This window comes from Danio rerio, chromosome 7, assembly GCF_052040795.2.
Source record: "Danio rerio strain M-AB ecotype USA chromosome 7, GRCz13ab, whole genome shotgun sequence".
Taxonomy (NCBI): Eukaryota; Metazoa; Chordata; class Actinopteri; order Cypriniformes; family Danionidae; genus Danio; species Danio rerio.
The window spans coordinates 19,398,530-19,418,703 of record NC_141027.1 but is presented as its reverse complement, the minus strand read 5'-3'; the positions used below and the strand labels follow the sequence as shown (position 1 = coordinate 19,418,703).

Genomic DNA, 20,174 nt, shown 5'->3' with positions numbered 1-20,174 from the left:
AAATTGCTCTGTAATATTTGTCAAAAATTACCATCTGTAATAATACATACATTAAATGTTCCCTTCTAAATTAAATGGCCTGCTTACAGTATATTTACCCGAGTAAAAAAATCAAGCTGTAATTAAACAGACACATTCATTCACAGGGGTTGGACAATGAAACTGAAATGCCTGGTTTTAGACTCCAATAGTTTATTAGTATGGTGTAGGGCCTCCTTTTGCGGCCAATGCAGCATCAATTTGTCTTGGGAATAACAGATACAATTCCTGCACAGTGGCCAGAGGGATTTTAAGGTGTTCTTCTTGCAGAATAGTAGCCAGGTCACTATGCTGCTGGTGGAGGAAAACAGTTCTTCAAAACACCCCAAATTGGCTCAATAATCATTGCATCTGGTGACTGTGCAGGCCATGAAAGATATTCAACTTCACTTTCATGTTCATCAAACCACTCTGTCACCAGTCTTGCTGTGTGTATTGCTGCATCATCATCATTCTGGCACATGACACTGCCTTCAGGATGCAATGTTTGAACCAATGATTGAACCATGTATGTGTATATACTGTACTGTTACCGTCAAACTCCGTTACCAAGCGAATTTGACTATATTATTAAAATTGAATATTTTTTTAGTAAGACCCTGAAAAGAATTATAATTTGGTGAACATTATTATTTTCATATATTTTTTTTTAATGTATCTATAGAACTATAGAATGACCCGCATGCTCAGTCCATCCCTCCACACTCATAATCGGAACACGTGCTCTCACACAGCCCTTGTGTGCCCCTGCAGGAATGTTTTGGTTTGCAGGGAGAGAGTGTGCGTGCGCGTGCGTGTGTGTGTGTGTGTGTGTCTGGGTGCGTTTCCTCCCATATTATGATGATAAACATGCGAAAGTGTTTCAGATGCCAACCGGATGGAGCGCTGCCAGTTTGACCCCCCTCCTTCTCCTCTGAAGCGCTCATTTGTTCTCTTTCTCTCCTGAAGTATTTTCTAAACTCTAATCTCTCTTGTTTGTTTTCGCTGCTCAGCATGAATGTGACCAATAATATTTTTGTGAAACCCACGGAGGAGATGGTCTTGATGGATGAATGGCTGAGTCATTAGGCCCAAGGCATTAGGTAATCAGGGACGCTATGGACGAGGAGGATGTTTTTATATTGAGGCAGAGATGTTGAGCTCATAACCACTTGAAAAGGAATGTAGGAGAGAATGGGGGTGTGCAGCAAGTTTACAAATTGTTATATTACATTGGATTATCTTATATTAAGTGCTGTCAAACAATTGATCACATCCAAGATTAAAGTTTTAATTTATATTATTTATGCGTGCATGCTTGTGTACAGTGGGGTATAAATGATATCGGGCTTGACTGTATATTTAATGTATGTGAATATTCAATATAGGCTGCACAACGGCTCAGTAGTTAGCACTGTCGCCTCTCAGCAAGAAGGTCGCTGGTTCGAGTCCTGACTGGGCCAGTAGGCATTTTTGTGTGGAGTTTGCATGTTCTCACCGTGTTCCCGTGGGTTTCCCCCGAGTGATCAGGTTTCCCCAACAGTCCAAAGACATGCGATATAGGTAAATTGGATGAACTTAATTGTGTGTATGAGTGCATGTGTGAATGTGAGGTTGAATAGGTGTTTCCCATTACTGGGTTGTGACTGGAAAGGCATCTGCTGTGTAAAACATTTTACATTCACTTTCGTCAATTGTTGATTTTTGTTCCTCACCACTGGCTTGTTGTTTTGGGACTTGTGAAGTTGCGCATTGATGGATTTGCTCTTCAGTGTTTGTAATTCCAGCAGAGAAATTTAAGCCGAAGAAAAATGAATAGTTAATTAATGAAATTTATTTATTTATTTATTTATTTGTGTTATACAATATAGTCGTGCATATATAAATATTATGAACAAATATATTTTGTAAATATTAACTTTTATTTTGGATGTGATTAATTGCAATTAATCAGCACTTATTATACTTTATGGATAAACAGCAATTATTATATTACATGGTTTACATGTTGTTATTCTTCTGTTGTTGTCTGTTTGAAGTCCAGGCTTCAAAAATGTAACAGTGGACCTTACCACTAAAATGGAAATGAGAGAAAATAGGATTCTTATAAATAATAACAAATGCATTTAATGAGAGGAATTAAATATAAATATTCCACTGGATGAATGGGAGGAAACATGTACAAAAGCCCAATCATTAACATTTACTAGTAATCTTATATAAATACAGTGCAACTGGATTATGAGAACATACATCACTCCAGTCAGGTTAAATAAAATTAACCAAAGTATCCTAGACACATGCATTAAATGCTCAGTTGAAAAAGGTACACTTTTACACTGTATGTGGGATTGCCCGAAGGTACAGGAATTTTGGAAAGGTGGCTTTGTTCATTTTTGAAATGATATCCGTAAAACTGCCCATGAAACCGGAAATGTTTATTTTGGGAATTACTTGTGAAAACATTGACTGCCACAGCAGTACTCGTAAACTTATCGATATATTTATACTTCAAGAAAAGGAAAGGAAAGAAAAGGCCATCTATTGTACAGTGGATCAATATTATGTCCTTCTGTTTAACTATGGAAAAGATTACATACATGTTAAAAGGCAAACTTACTGTTTTTGAGAAAATGTGGACACCCCTTATATATCTTATTTCATATTCAAATTTCAGCAATTTTTTAAATTGAAACAGGAAAAGACAAAATAAACTGACATTGACTTACTGTACTATCTACATATTCCCCGTTTCCAAAGAAGCCATTGTCAAATTGATGACCTGGGGCATGGCTTCTATAGATGATTTGTATTTTTAATGATTTCTTCCAAAAATTTTTTTCTAAAATATAATAGTTTTTCCCCCATTATTTTAGTTTTTCCCTTTAAATTTAAAACAAAAATGTAAATATGATTGTGATGTTATACTGTCATTTTTTTACATCTCAATAAAAATATTGGTAACAAAACAAAAAAATGGATTTAAAATGTTTCTCTGGATTCAATGGATTTATTAGGTATGGGTTTGAATAAAATGTAATATTTGTTTTATTTTATTAAGGTATGATAACATTTCTTTCAAATTTCAAATACAAAAATTGTCATTTAGAGTATCTTTAAAAAAAATTATAAAAGGTGGACCCTTTGTCTCAATACTAAATATTTTATTTGTTGTGATTTATAGTTAGTGTTATTTATTTCTCCAAATATTCATTTCTTAACTATTTTAAAATTGACACATTTACAAGTTACATTGTCTGCAGTTTTTATATAACAAGTCTGTTAATGAAAATAAGCCTGTTTTAATTAAGTGTTTACTTTTTTATTTGGAAAGAATCATCAATATTTTACAGAATAAAACAAAAGTACACACAACTATAAATCATTAATCCAGAGAAATCAAGAGTTTTCAAGCAGTGTTTATCATTTTTGGTATTTTTATATTAAATTTCCTTTCTGAATAAAAATATCAAAAAAGGCCACACCCTTTTGCTAACCTAGTAAATTTAACAAACATAACATAAAAAAAAATCTACAGAGCTAACTGTAGGTTTCTGATGAGAAATAAAGCTGTGTGGTGTTTGGTTTATTCTTTGGCAAAGTATGCAGTATGATACAATATTTGGCACCTAAATGAACGCTGGAACGTGTTGATGATCGCTTTAGTAAATTGCTGATCCTAAGGTTTTGCATGCAGTTGCCCCGAGGTGACCTGTAACAGTGTGTCATTGTATTGTGAATTGTGTTTTTTTGGCCTCTGCAGGTGCACGGTAAATGCTTATGCCGGCATCACACGGCTGGAGATCACTGTGAACGCTGCCATCGCCTTTACAATGACAGACCATGGAGAGCAGCTGACGGCTTAACAGGAGAAGCAAATCAGTGTGTTGGTAAGTTTCAGTTCATATGTGAAACTACAGTAAGTGTTGACTTGCAGTGAATGACATTCACGGTTGAGTATGTTTTGACTGTTTTTGATTGGTTGCATGTTTGGAAAGAGTTTACCAAGTGTGGTCCCACTTTATATTAAGTAGCCTTAACTAATATGTACTTACACAGGAATTAATAGTTTGTTACAATGTACTTATTGTGTAAAAACATGTATTTGCTATGTACTTATGCTTGATTAAATACATGTATGTAATTACATCTGTAATTAACCTTTGTAAATACATTTGTAAATACACAGTTGACCATCCCTTACACCTTAAACTACCCTTAAACATACCCATGCCACCAAACCTGTCCATAACCCAACCTCTATCTCAACTCAAAAGCACCATAAGTGTTCTCAAATACATTATAAACACAGTAAGTACATTGTATTTATTTTGTGATGTCAGTACATAGTACATAGTTAAGGACACTTAGTAAAAAGTGGGACCCCAAGTGTTATCTTTTGATATTGTGGTTCTGACATTACTATTCACTTTGGAATTAGTATATTTTTTATTAATGTTTTTGAAAGAAGTCTCTTCAGCTCCCTACAATTTAAACAATCCATTTTCTATATGATGATGATTATATTATTAATGATAGTAAATTTAAAATGTTTTTGATACTGTGGTTCTGACATTACCTTTCACTTTAGAATTGGTAAACTGTTTTATTAATATTTTTGAAAGAAGTCTCTTCAGCTCCCTACAGTTTAAACTATGCATTTTCATTATGATGATAATAATATCAATAATAAATTTTAAAAAGTAGTTTAGGTGTTATTTTTTGATATTGTGGTTCTGACATTACCATTCACTATGGAATTGTTCCATTTGTTTATTAATGTTTTTGAACGAAGTCTCTTCTGCTCCCTACAATTTACACTATCAATTTATTTATAATAATAATAATCATAAATAATAATATTTTTAAAATGTAACTTGTTCATGTAATTAAGAAAAAAAAATCATTCTGACCCCCAAAATGAATTGTTTAGATTGTAAATACGACATATTTTTTCCTAGATTCTTTGACGCATAGGTTTACAGTATCAGAATGTAATTAAAATCCAAATTTTGTATAATTATAAATGTACAGTATTTAGTATAATTTTGGAACTATATAATGGATCCTTGCTTGTAAATGAAAAAGAAAATGTTTTTTCTTTAGTATAAATTTATGGCAGGGTTGCCAGGTCTGTTAAAGGTCATAAACCTTAAAATAATATAAACTAGTGCTGTCAAAGGATTAATCACATCCATAATAAAAGTTTACATTTACTAAATAAATGTGTGCATACTGTGTATATTTTTGTGTATATTAATATATGCATGACTATTTTGTATAAAATATTTGTTAATATACAGTTGAAGTCAGAATTATTAGCCCTCCTTTGAATTTATTTTTCTATTTTAAATATTTCCCAAAGGATGTCTAACAGAGGAAGGAAATTTTCACAGTATGTCTGATAATGTTTTTTCTTCTGCAGAAAGTCTTATTTGTTTTATTTTGGCTACAATAAAAGCAGTTTTTAAATTTTTTAAACACCATTTTAAGGTCAAAATTATTAGCCCCTTTAAAATATATATTTTTTCGATAGTCTACAGAACAAACCATCGTTATACAATAACTGTCCTAATTACCCTCACCTGCCTAGTTAACCTAATTAAAAGGTAATTTAATCCTGTAAAATATTATTTACTGTCATCATGGCAAAGATAAAATAAATCAGTTATTAGAGATGAGTTAATAAAACTATTATGTTTAGAAATGTGTTGAAAAAAATCTTCTCTCCATTAAACAGAAATTGGGGAAAAAATAAACGGGGGCTTATAATTCAAAGCGGCTAATAATTGAACTCACCTGTAAATATTTATATATAATAAAAACTATATATAATATAGATATATATGTACACATATATGTTTCTTTTGTACATTTTGTATTTTATGTATATTAAATGTGTGTATTTATATATATATAAATATATGTAAATGTACACTCACACACACACACACACACACACACACACACACACACACACACACACACACAAACACACCATATTTTCTGTGATTTGTGAGTTAATTATGTGTCTTATGTCTAAACGAATATTTGTGTCTGTGTGTAGAGTGTAAGTGTAATGGCCATGCGGAGAGCTGTCACTTTGATGAAAGCGTATGGCTGCGGTCGGGTCAGCAGCACGGTGGCGTTTGTGACTGTCTTCACAACACCACCGGCCAACACTGCCAACACTGTCAGAGCGGCTTCTACAGAGATCCGGAGAAACCCTCCACCGCCCCAGATTCCTGCACACGTAAGACACTATCAGCCATTTACAGATGTTGTGAAAACACATTTATATCAAATGGAGACATTTAAAGGTCCTCTCAAGTGCCTTAAAACATGCAGCGTGGTTCATTGCGTTGATTCAATTTTAGCTAAATCTGAAAAATGAGGCGGGGCATATTCAGTAGCTCCTCCCATTAAAAAAAAGCCACTATCGTTTTGTTTACATCAGAGCTCAGCCAGAGCCTTACTAATGCCATGTTTGGCTGCTTATGAAAACCAAAGTAAGTGTTTAACCATTTCTCCCCCTAATCTCCCCCACATCGTGTTAAAACTTCGCATTCAGTTTCAAATTAAAATTAAGTTGTGTGAATACTTTTAATACTTTTTTTACTTTTTTTCCCCGGAAAGCTATAAGAACTATAACGTGGTTCACCTTTCGCAGCCTCGCAGTTTTGTAAATTTTATTTATATTTTTTTTGTGCAATTTGACATGCTTTTTTTTTTTTTTTTTTTTTTTTACAGTGTATTGTGTTCTGCATCCTAAGTAGTGCATTGCATTGTCCTGAATGGCTTTAGACCACTGTCAATCTATCTCCTTTGTGCTGTGTCTCCTGTACAGTACAGAATGCGTTCAGCTTGCCAAAATTACATAAATCTTCGAGTTCTGGCAGTGGGACTCTGAAGTACTGTACTCTATGTTTGCAAGTTTAATTTCAAGTAAATTCTGTACACCAAAAATAAATGGATATATTTTCACAAAAATATTAAACAACAGAAGTTGTAAATTTTTATTAAATTGAATTTAAAGTTTTATATAATATAATATAATATAATATATAATGTAATGTAAAGTAATATAATAAAATTTAATATAATATAATATAATATATGATGTAATGTAATTTAATATAAGATAAAATAATAGCTGCGCAGTGGGTAGCACGTTTACCTCACAGCAAGAAGGTCGCTGGTTTGAGCCTCGGCTGGGTCAGTTGGCGTTTCTGTGTGGAGTTTGCATGTTTTCCCCTGTTGGCGTGGGTTTCCTCCGGGTACTCCGGTTTCACCCACAGTTCAAAGACATGCGATACAGGTGAATTGGGTAAGCTAAATTGTCCATAGTGTATGTGCCTTGGATATTTGGATATCCAAATATATGTATGGATATTTCCCAGAGATGGGTTGCAGCTGGAAGTGCATGTGATGTGTAAAACATATTCTGGATAAGTTGGCGGTTCATTCCGCTATGGCGACCACAGATTAATAAAGGGACTAAGCCAAAAAGAAAATGAGTAATATATTAGAATATAATAGTACTTAATTCTCCTTTGTGTTGTGTATCTTGGCATTAATATCATCATAATTAATAACCTGTATTTTATTATTAATGTTATTTATTAATTTTTTTGTAATTAATTTTTGTTTTTATGCTATACATTGTTGTTGTGACAACTAATAAAAGAAAAATAAACATAATAGTAAATAATGTTAATAGTAATATTAATATAATAATTGAGGACCAAATCTGTATATCAGACCGATTTCTGAAGAATTGTGACACGAATAAAACTGATTTTCAAATACATTATGATAGAAAAAGTCATGTATGCATCTTTAAAAACTTAAGAAAAACCTTGTTGAGCTTAAAGTTTCAAAAATATTAAAGAAAGGTCAATAATTTAAACATTTGACCAGGAGTATGTATTTGTGCTTTGGACTGAGATGAAAGCCATTAATCTCAGATTTGAAAAAGCTGCTTAAAATGGCGTGTGTGTGTGTGAGTATTTGTGATTTGCATGTCTGTCTTCATCGTAGTCATGAAGGAGTGTTTGAGTGTCTGTTTACGTGTACAGCTTGGCCTAGATGATGTCAAAATTCAGGAACTCGCAAGATCAGCGAACATGTCCGATATTGTAGCATGTACACATTGAGGGGATCTTTGGCATTGAATGTTGTTGCTGCTCGGAATGCTAATGGCTCTTACTGCGAGTCAGGACATGCGGAAAAACAAGAACATTGATGGGATCTCGGCCGTGTGTGTGTGTGTGTGTGTGCACATGTTGAGTGTAAATGCTAATGTTGTGTACGTGGAGGCAGACAGATTAATCATCAGATGACACCAGTCTCATAATAATTGACTGCGTCAGTCTGGTCTGGAGTGATCCAAGTTTTCATTCTTATGTTGTGAGTCATTTAGAAATTCATTACATTGAGGCAAAACAGTTTAAAGTCCCCCTGAAAGCAAAATGAACTTTTGTTTTGAGAGAGAGAGTGTGTGTTAAATTGATTAAGGCATGTTATTTACTTAAATAGATATGTCTTGAGGTCATCTATAAGCTAGTGTGCTCTAAAACAAAGACAAAATTTACATTTAGAAGAGATGCAGAGTTGGGCTGGGCGATTAATAGACAAGTTATCGAGCCTGTAGTCGACCTAATTTTTCCAGGATGATTTATTCAATTGCTTTCCCTACCACGTGGAGTCATGTGACCCCACTCTGTTAAAGGCTGAGGCGGATTTATATTTCTGCAGCCACTTTGCGGACACATTTGATCTTTGGTTGTGTAGGACAAAGGACTTGAGCCTTACTTTACACTACACAGACGATGATTGGAAGCTGCGCCAGAGATGCCTTGAGATGGCATATTGTCCATTGTATTAAAATTATTTACGTTCAAATATTTGTTTACAGAAGATGCAAGAAATGCACTGTTTAAAATTTTATTCACAGGATCTACAAGAGGTCATTTATTTAGAAGAGATTGTGTCAGACAATGAAATTAGACCACATCTGGCTACTTGGCTACACAATTGGCTATTTCCATAAAGCAACCTGGTTGGCTAACGCTGCCGTTGATACTTGAAACATGCAGTGCACTATATAGGGGATAAAAGATTCAGAAAATGTAAATATGCTTTCCATTGCCGTGAATTTGGTCATGTCGCCAACTGCTGCAGCAGTGGACACACACGGTCTGCTCTGGTAAAGAGATGCAACACTACGCACATTTTACAATAAGATATTCAAAAAGCACTAGAACAATGAAATATATTCTGCTGTCTTATTCATTTTAAAGAGAAATAAGCAATTTTATAGCAACTCAGACTGTGTACTGTGTGTTCATGCAATTGATGTTACACACCCTCAATCTCCAGTTTGGTTATTGATAACCAGAAAACACCAAAGTTTCTTTAATATGTTGTGTTTTTTATCAAAATGCTATAAATGCAACGTTATAATAGAACTCAAAGTATCTGGAAGACTAGAACAGCCCTTTTCCTTCTCCCCGTGATCACATGTGGAATCACACGTGGAAGACCCAAGTGATGGAATATGCCATAATAAAAGCTCCGCTGCTTTCTTGCCAAAAATAAATAAATAAAAAATTGGTGACAGGACACTACTCGCAAGGCTTGGGACATTTCTGTGCTGTGTTGTGCGTCATTGAATTTGCAATCCATTCAGTGTGTTACAGTTTGGTATATGTCCGCTTTTATTGGTCTATTCTCCCGTTGTCCACCATCAGTGTTTCGCACATCTGAGGTTGGAGAGTGGGACAGGTAAGAATGTCACACGACATACATTGTTCACACGTAGGCTTTGAATATCAGTTTTGTTAGACACACTAGGTAAGGGGCGTGCTCCACCCATCCCGCTGTATTTTTGTTTTTCTCTTATCTTAATGTAGGTAAGGTAGTGCGTCAATGTCGTGAAGATATTCCTTTCGCCGGCAGTGTCTTATCACTCCAACTCTCCCTTCTACCTGTTTAAACATTTTGTGTCCCATTTGTTGTCTGTGATTTTCAATATATTTTTGTAAATATTTATTGCTCTTTATACATTTTGGACTTATTATCACTATTTGTAAATTAAAACTCACTTTATTGCATTTAGTTAGTTGTGGTATTTTGTCCTTCACTTGTTGATATTGTGTGTTTTACCCAAAATGAATGTTAATCTCCTTCCCCTTGACTGACCATCTTTAAGATTGTAACAGTCCCATAGAATGTAATGAAGACCACAACTCCCATGATTGCACACTCAGTCACGGTGCCACTCTTTTGTTTGTTGTGAATACAAGCCAACTAGCGGTGAAAATTAAATACTGTGCCTTTTAAAGCAGAAAAACAGTTAGACAGAATTAGTATTGCTATTACAGTCTGTGACTGTCATGAACCTGATGCACTTTAGCTCAGTGACTCCGGCCAGCAGAACTTTGATATACAGTAACAATACATTATTGGCTATTTTCTTTTAAAAAAGGAGGTGTTACTCAATATGTCTCACGCTGTCTTCACATTTTGATTGAAATTACTTCACACACTGAACAGTGCTGCTCAATTTAAGGAATTTGAGGGGATCTTTATATTTACATTTTTTTCAGTGCCTCTGGAAACTGTAGTACCTGCTTGTAATATGGATAATTTTCTGCAGTCTGAGGTGTGTAACTTTTTTTTCTTTTCCTGATTTGCAGCTTGTATGTGTAACCATGTCGGTTCCTCATATTGTAAACCTGATAATGGAGAGTGTGTCTGTAAGCCAGGGGTGTCTGGGCCGCACTGTGAGCAGTGCATGCTGGGATACTGGGGTTTGGATGAGTACGGTTGCAAGCCATGTCAGTGTGCTGGGGATTGTGACCCTTACACCGGAGACTGTATGATTAGGTGAATATTAACCTCTTTGCTGATTGTTTCATCATTTTTGAGGGCAGTGCAGTCACTTCCAATGTATGCACGAGTGTATGAGGAATTTCAGATTGAATCCATTCCACAATTTCAGTTGTTGTTATTGTTGAACTTATCTATGAACAGTAATGCTTTATAATAATTTAAATAAAACAGAAACTTTAGAGGGAAAATATATTTATACTTTCTATGTATGTAAATCACTTTTTTGTCATTTGTATTAAAAAACAATGTAATTTCCAGAAAAGTCTGTACATTTTTTTAAATGCATTAAAATTAAAAAAATTAGCAATTTGCTGATTTTTCTTTAACTTTTATTAATCGTCAAAAGTACAAAGACAAAAATTCCAGTGTTTTCACAGAGCAAGTTAATTGTAAATTAGTTATGATGCAGCTGATGAGCATCTTAAGTTTTGTATTAAAGCAGAAATAGCTTCAAAAATAGCTTTGAACAGTTCATATTGTCAATAACCAGATGATGAAGCTTTGTATTAAAAGGAAAGTTAATGTGAAACAGTGTTAAAGATGCCTCTGTCCCAACTTATTTGGAGTGTGTTGCAGGCATCAAAGTCATCAAATTTGTTTATAATTCCAGAATACAATTAAGTTTCTCACTGACACTTAAAATCTTTTCTTTGTACAATTATGCAGTTAAATAAACTTATAGCAAAGCGTATTCTTGATTGGGTTATATTTTAAATTTTATCAGCTTTTCTGGGATTCAGGCTGTACATTTAATTGACACAAATTCAGTGTACATTTTATTTAAATAATTAAAAGAAATGTATTCAATACTATTAAATACATTTAGTCATTTAAAGTTAAATAAGTTAACTAATTATACTAATCTGATACTTACTGTATAGTAAGTCCTACAGTTGCAATCAGAATTATTAGCCAACCTGTTTATTTTTTCCACAATTTCTGTTTATTTACGGAGAGAATTTTTTTAACACAGTTCTAAGCATAATAGTTTTAATAACTCATTTCTAATAACTGATTTATTTTATCTTTGCCATGATGACAGTAAATAATATTTTACTAGATATTTTTTTAAGACACTTCTATACAGCTTAAAGGCTTAACTAGGCAAATTATTGTATAATGATGGTTTGTTCTGTAGACTATCGAAAAAAATATGTTGCTTAAAGGGGCTAATAATTTTGACCTTAAAACGGCTTTTAAAAAATTCAAAACTGCTTTTATTCTAGCCAAAATAAAACAAATTAGACTTTTTCCAGAAGAAAAAACATTATCAGACATACTGTGAAAGTTTTCTTGCTCTGTTAAACATAATTTGGGAAATATTAAAAAAAATTTAATTAAAAGGGAGTTTAATAATTCTGATTACAGTTTAATAATTTATTCATATTACTACATTTTAATATACTAGCCCATACATCCCTCAAAACACTGAACACTTAATTATGTTTTCTTAATAAATGATATACATGTATACAATAATAAATAAATACATAAATTTGATTAGCTGAAGCATGTATTAAACAAACTAACATTACCGAAAATGTCAAACACCACCACTATAAATTCAAGATTATATATATATATGTACAGACATAAAGTTGAAGTCAGAATTATTAGCCCCCCCTTTGATTTTATTTTTATTTTTTAAATATTTCCCTAATGATGTTTAACAGAGCAAGGACATTTTTACAGTATGTCTGAAAATATTTTTTCTTCTGGAGAAAGTCTTATTTGCTTTATTTTTGGCTTAAATAAAAGCAATTTTAAATATTTTAAACACCATTTTAAGGACAAAATTATTAGCCCCTTTAAGCTATATTGTTTTCGCAGAACAGTCTACAAAACAAACCATCGTTATACAGTAACTTGCCTAATTACCCTAAACTGCTTAGTTAACCTAATCAACCAAGTTAAGCTTTTAAATGTCACTTTAAGCTGTATAGAAGTGTCTTGAAAAATATCCAGTAAAATAATGTTTACTGTCATCATGGCAAAGATAAAAGAAATCAGTAATTAGAAATGAGTTATTAAAACTATTATGTTTAGAAATGTGTTGAAAAAAATAAACAGGGGGGCTAATAATTCTGACTTCAACTGAACATATAACCATGCTGTGTGTTTGTGTGTGGTTATTGTCTAGGTCTGAGTCAGATGACAACAGCACAGCAGAAAATCATCTGTTTCGGACAGAAGAGCTGTTCTCCGCCCTCAGTCATCCAGGTATTCAGCGAAATCTTAAAGCTGATAAAACACCACAGTCTTGTTCCCCCATGAAAAGTTTATTGTTTGTCTGGGCTGAAGTCATGTGCTCTTGTAAAGTCATGCCTGTTTCTAAGTTTGTCGTAGCAACAGAATGAAACCGGCAGCCAGTTCTTTAATTGCTGCGTTTTTCCTTTTCTTGACAGACAAATGCATTTGCAAACAGCTAGCTCTCGGGAACAGCAAAGTCTTCTGCAATGCCAAATATGCTTATGGTAAGTTCAGTGCTGGAAAACACAAATTAAGCACTTGAGTAAAAGCACAGATATCCTAGTAAAATATTACGCCAGTAAAAGTTTTAAGTCTTCCTCCTCAATTTTAAGTCAAACTATTAAAGTAGGTGATTTTTGTTTTGTTTTGATCTGCATAAGTATTTTTTTCCTTTTATATTTATTTACATAGTCAAAAAAGTAAAAATGTCATATAGTCACTAATTAACATAACTAACAATATGACATACATACAAACATAGTGCTTTAACATTGTTCAAGTTCATTTATTTATAGAGCTCATTTAAAAAACAGTCACAAGACTGACCAAAGTGCTGTACATAAGACAAAGTACAATTAAAAAGACTGAATATAAAAACATAAAAATAAGACAAGAGAAATGACTGAAAAAATAAAAAAGGTTGCAGTAGTAAGGACTATTAAAATAATATTAAAAAGCCAAGCTAAATAGGTACGTTTTTAGGAGTGATTTAAAAAGAGATAGAGATGGAGCCATTCTAATCTCAAGGGGCAAATTGATCCATAATCGAGGATCCACCACCGAGAAAGCTCTGTCCCCTCTGAACTCTTACAACATAAAAGTGTGGACAGCCATTTCTAGTGTGGTGGGTTTTAAGAAATGTTTGACTTTAGACAGCAAGCGGATTTGATAAATACTGAAGCCAATAACCGAACTGATGTGTTTGTCTAGTTTTAATGACTCATCAAGGATGTGTGTGTTTATATTGTGTACATATCAACAAAGACAAAACAAAAAAAATAGCATCAGTAGAATACAAGCAAAACCTGACAGCATCAGCATCATTTTGTCCACTTACAATTACAGTTGGCTTAGGAAGTAATTTATGAAAGGACACCACATGACAGTGAACTTGGACCCGAGACCAATTAAACTAAGTCTTATTTTTTCCAAACTAAGGAAATGCAACACATCATTGGCCCACTGTTAAAAGAAGGGGAAAATGATTGCTTCTACTTGCTTAAAATCAGACATCTTGCTCAAAGAGAAGGCGATGCAGTCTAATTCACTTCTTGACAAATTGTTATTTTCATATACAATACAATACATATACAATATACCAAAGATAGCAGTTAAGGGATTTGCACAAACATCTTTACAAAATATTCTGGAGCAAGACTTGACCAAAAAACATATAATCTGGGATATAACCCAAACATAAGGGCTAATTTAGCATGGGACTGTTTGCATGTTGTACAGATGGGCTCAACAGATGAATACATCAGTGCCAGCTTGGCCGTAATTGGATAGATGAAGTCTTTGTACCACTTTAAATTGAATAAGGCTATGTCTAGCACAAATAGAGAATCTATGGATTCTATATATAGCCTTATTCCAAACGTATGCAAGTATTAAAGGTAAATGGTACTGCTTAATAGATGTTTATTTTGACCGAAAATATTACATTTTATTACCAAAACTTGTTTTACAATGACAATTATACTTATAATTAATCATTCCTAAAGAGATGAAATTATAAATATATCATATTGCCTAGTTTACAGCAAAAATGATTAAACAAAATGTGACAGCAAAATCCGTCATATATGGGTATTTTCCTTTATCTATTGTTACTTTTTTAAGTTATTAAGTTAGATGAGACGTGAGTCATTGAGATGTGATTCAGTGAGATGTGATTCAGTGAGTCTGTAATGGTGCTGGATGAAAATGAGAACAAACAACCGATGGATAAGTGAAACAATAATTGAGTATTTATTAAACAGAGCATGTCAAACAATGAAATTAGGAATATAGAATGTAATTTTAAAAAACCAAATTAAATGAAAAAACAAGAGTGTTGCCAAAAAAAAGAGAAATAAATATAACAAAGCAATCTAACTAAACCCCAACCCACTAAACTAACTCAAAATGACTAGATTTCTCGTAAAGTACACACTGTTAGCCATTAGCAAAACAAGAGCTTATCTGATAATCCAATTCTCATAAAGAGCGTTCAACTTCTCAATAAATACTAAATTGAGCTGCACACACTTATCTAATAAATAGATCACTTAATTGAGAGAGACTAAACAACAACAGCAACAAAACAATACAAACACAAATGAACAGGCTGGCCGACACAAGTGAGGAGTTTGGCGGTGAGTCGAGCGCTCCTGCTGAACAGCGGACCAGCTCCTGATTGCGTCATGATGGTGATTGACAGTTTTTTCAACTAATGGTTGCACACCTAGAACAGGACAGAAAACACAACGCAAGAAAGAGGAGAACGCAAAACAGAAAACAACAAAACATAAGTGAAACGTAACACTACTCATTTATTCATTTTCCTTTGGTTTAGTCCCTTTCTTCATCAGGGCTCGCCACAGCGGAATGAACCGCCTACTTATCCAGCATCTATTTTACAAATGCCCTTCTAGCTGCAACCCAGTACTGGGAAACATCCATACACACTCATTCACACGCACACGCACACACACACGGACACACACACACTACAGCCAATTTAGTTTATTCAATTCACAAATACCATATGTCTTTGGACTGTGGGGAAAACCAAAAGGAATCAAGCACCCAGAGAAAACCCACGCCAACACGGGGAGAACATGCAATCTCCACACAGAAATGCCAACTGATCCTGCCGGGACTCGAACCAGCGACCTTCTTTCTGTGAGGCGTCGCCCCAAATATATCTTTTTGTTACAAATATTAAAACAAAATATTTTACAAATATATTTTCCCCAATTCATTAAAATACACTTATAAGAAAATGTTTTAAGAATATCACAAGAACAAAAGCAGTTTGATCTTTCAATTCACACATTATTTCATTCATTCATTTTCTTGTCGGCTTAGTCCCTTTATAAATCTGGGGTCGCCACAGTGGAACGAACCGCCAACTTATCCAGCAAGTTTTTACGCAGCGGATGCCCTTCCAGCCGTAACCCATCTCTGTGAAACATCCACACACACACTACGGACAATTTAGCCTACCCAATTCACCTGTACCGCATGTCTTTGGACTGTGGGGGAAACCGGAGCACCCGGAGGAAACCCACGCGAAGGCAGGGAGAACATGGAAACTCCACACAGACATGCCAAATGAGCCGAGGTGCACCCGGAGGAAACCCACGCAAAGGCAGGGAGAACTTGCAAACTCCACACAGACATGCCAACTGAGCCGAGGTTTGAACCAGCGACCTTCTTGCTGTGAGGCGACAGCACTACCTACTGGGCCACTGCCTCGCCCTCACACATTATTTGTTCAGTTCAATTTATGAACCAATTTATTTGAATTTCAAAAATTAATTTATAATAATCACGATCTCAACATATATTTTTACTTCATTTTAAAGAAGAACAATATTTTGTTTAGCAATGTAATGAAGTAAATGTTTTCCAAAATAAACGCACACTTTCTTAATCGCTCCATGTTTCTTGGAAACATTGTGCTTCATTCAGGTGAGTGGGCTTGACAGACCACCTGTAGAATCACTCTTCTCTCTTATGCACCTGACTCTTTATCTAAACTCCGTCTTACAAGAACTCAATAAGGAAAACGATGTCTACTATAAATGTGCCACAATCTTAGTGCACTGCTTGCTTCTACTATAAATAACTCTTGCACTATATTAAACCTTAAATACCTCTTTTGCAACATTGTTCAGTCACATGTAAAAGGACTTGTGTAGCTTGTCTTATATGTATAGTTAAGCATCTTGTATGTTAGTAATGCATAGATTTATTAAAATAGCTCTTATGTCCTGTGTTTGTATTTATGATTAATTTATGTAGCACCATGGCCCAGCTACACATTCGTTCCTCTGTATGTCCACACATTTAATGGAATGACAATAAAGCTTGACTTGACTTGACATAAAATACAGTACACAATGAAGTAAAAATACTTGGTTATTGTTCAATAGGGAAGTTGCATGTAAAACATTTGCTGTGCACCAACTTCACCTCAGTGTTGAGTTCATGTACTAAAAGTGTGTGCGCGTGTTTGCGTATGTGTTTGTAGCAGTGAAAGTGCGAGTGTTGGGCGCTCATGATAAAGGCTCTCATGCAGAGGTGGATGTGAAGATCCTAAAGGTATTGTGGGACAACACTCGCCTCAGACTCTCTAGAGGAAGCCGGACACTTTATCCCGAGTCCTGGATGTCTCGAGGCTGCACCTGCCCCGTGCTCTTTCCAGGTTAACACACACACACACATACACACACACACACACACACACACATACACATAAATGGTTTTGATATTAAATGTTCAAGCCCATGTGGAATCTGCATGTATTTTTCTTATGAGATTCTGTGGAATGGATTTAACTCTGGTCAGATGTGTTAAATGGACAACAGTGATTGAGATTATCAAATGAAGCGCAAATTCTGTGGTAATCTGACATTTTATTTCTCAGAATTCTGCAAAATCACAGATTCTATGGAAGCAGATAGTTAATATGAATGAATGTAAGAATGTAATCTGATAACAGTAGTTTTTGCTGAATTACTTTGTTATTCTAACTGAGTGTGGATAGTCACAAAATGATGAAAACTTAAATGAAGAGTTTTTACAAATTGCAATAAACAACATGTACTCATTAAGGCATGACGCTATAGGCAAAAAATACTGTTGTTTTTTTGCACCTCTCTTGTGTGCGGTTTTGGGAATTTCATTTTAATTTAATATTATTTTATAATATATTCATAATAATATTTTTCAGTGTAATTTAATGAATTATAGATTCATTAATTATAGCTCCCCAGCTCAGTCAATAAATAAATAAATAAATAAATGTATAAAATAATTGAACATAACTTCATCCAATGTTAAGACCTTTCTACTAGAAATGTATGTTTATGAATGCATACAGTATAAATGAATTTAGTTAATACTGTAGTACAGTATTAATCATTTGCATATCACTGTCCCACCACTAGGACAAATAAGTTTATATCACTTTTTTCGCAATTAAATTCTAATCTTATAATGACAAACTAATGTATATAACACTTCCGAATAGATATTTTGCTGCAGTTTTTTTTATGTAGGAAGAGCAATAGCACAAAGCACATTTACTGTCGCCTTACAACCTGTGGGACTATTTACGGTTATATTTTTAAATCGAAATATTGTTGTCTAAACATAAAACAATCATAACAAATTATGTATCCTTTGAAAGCCTAAAGTGTTCAGTTTTTATTTCTGGTAACTGATTTGCGATATATATTAATGACCAACAGTTATTTATTAATGTGCAACAAGAATACTCCTTTCAGAGTCCTAAAGCATTACTTTGCTACAGCTATCCGCATATGAAATATTGTTTAGATGTTTTTAGAGGCTAAATTCAAATTAAAACTTCCTGTACTACTAAGTTTTACGTTTATTTTACAATCACCATCAAAAGTATTAGAAAATACAGTTCACGTTCCTCAAAACATAGGGGGCGCCCTTCTATGGTCATCAATGGAAACAGAATGTCATTTGGTGGCCATGTTTAGTACTGGGGCCAAACAAAATCTCACCGAAGGCTCTTAAAGGGTTGAAAAGGTTGAAAACCCCTGCTTTACTGCACTGTTATTATTAACAGCTTAATAATTCAATCAAATATCTCAATAACATTCAAAAGTTAAAAAATCTAAATAATTTGTCATAAATCAAACAAATACTTTAGCCAGTCTAAATAAACTGAAATGAAAGCAAACACAGAGCAACAAATACAGATCAGCTATTTAGTGAAATAGGACCGTTGTGATTATTTTTCTTAATTTGTTTTGTTTTTCCTCTTGCTGTAGGATTGGAGTATCTTGTGGTGGGACACGAGGATGTAAGAAAAGGTCGCCCTGTTGTTAACATGAAGAGCATAGTGAAGCCATGGAGAGCCAGCTTGAGTCGGAAAGTCCATCAGCTGCTGAAAACCAAATGTAGCTGAAAGACGCAGTGAGATGTTCAAAACAAATGCACATGCCAACTTAGACTTTATTTAACTGTGATCGTTCTTCATCATCTGAATCAAACTAATGCTTTAGGTGTAAACCCAGCCGTTCTGGTGTATCTGCTAGCTGTCAGGTCCATACTAGCACTGTACAGAATGTACTGTATAATATATATGTATGTATGTGTGTATATATGAATATAAGATAATAATGTGTAGTTTTTTTATTTCTTTAACTAACCTTGTATATAGCATGCTTTTTGTACAGAAGAAAAATATAATACATACATGCTATTGGATTGTCCTTTGGCTGCTTTTTTTTTTATAATGTTATAATATATTTTTTTGTCTTAAAATTGATTTAATTAAAGGGAGAGATCACCCCAAAAATTAAAATCGACATCATTTACTTATCTTTTACTTTCTCAAGTTCAAAGTGAAATAGCTCTAAAAAGATTGAAGGTTTCTTCAAAATATCTTCTTTTGTGTTTAATGGAAGAAAAGTAAATAAATTGGGAACCACTTGAGGGTGAGTAAATGGTGAGTAAAAGTTCATTTTAGGGTAAACTATCTCTTTAATGTTTAATGTTATACCTATTGTGGCCACAAGGTGTCAGCATATGATCATATTTATGGTTATGATGAATAATATTCACAAATAGATAATTTTGTAAATATGATTTGCTGCTGAAAGATGTAGTAGGACACCCCCCAACCCCAATAAAATAAAAAATAAATAAAATAAACACTTGATTAAGATTAGTGTATTAGTGTAAATCACAACATAATAGTGTAAATCAAACAATTCATGGACATTGGATTAATTAATAATTACAATCATCAAATAATACAA

At 33.8% G+C, this 20,174-nt stretch overlaps 1 protein-coding gene across 1 annotated transcript in view; it reads left to right on the top strand.

Moving 5' to 3' along the window:
- The window catches only part of ntn4 (netrin 4), a 30,567-nt gene extending 11,050 nt beyond the window's left edge, over positions 1-19,517 (top strand). Inside the window, 7 exon segments of the mRNA NM_001430983.1 lie at positions 3,782-3,908; positions 6,086-6,271; positions 10,719-10,908; positions 13,055-13,134; positions 13,320-13,388; positions 17,405-17,578; positions 19,182-19,517. Coding sequence (NP_001417912.1) covers positions 3,782-3,908; positions 6,086-6,271; positions 10,719-10,908; positions 13,055-13,134; positions 13,320-13,388; positions 17,405-17,578; positions 19,182-19,318 — 963 coding nt within the window. The 3' untranslated portion in view covers positions 19,319-19,517.
- Positions 19,518-20,174: the final 657 nt, after the last annotated feature.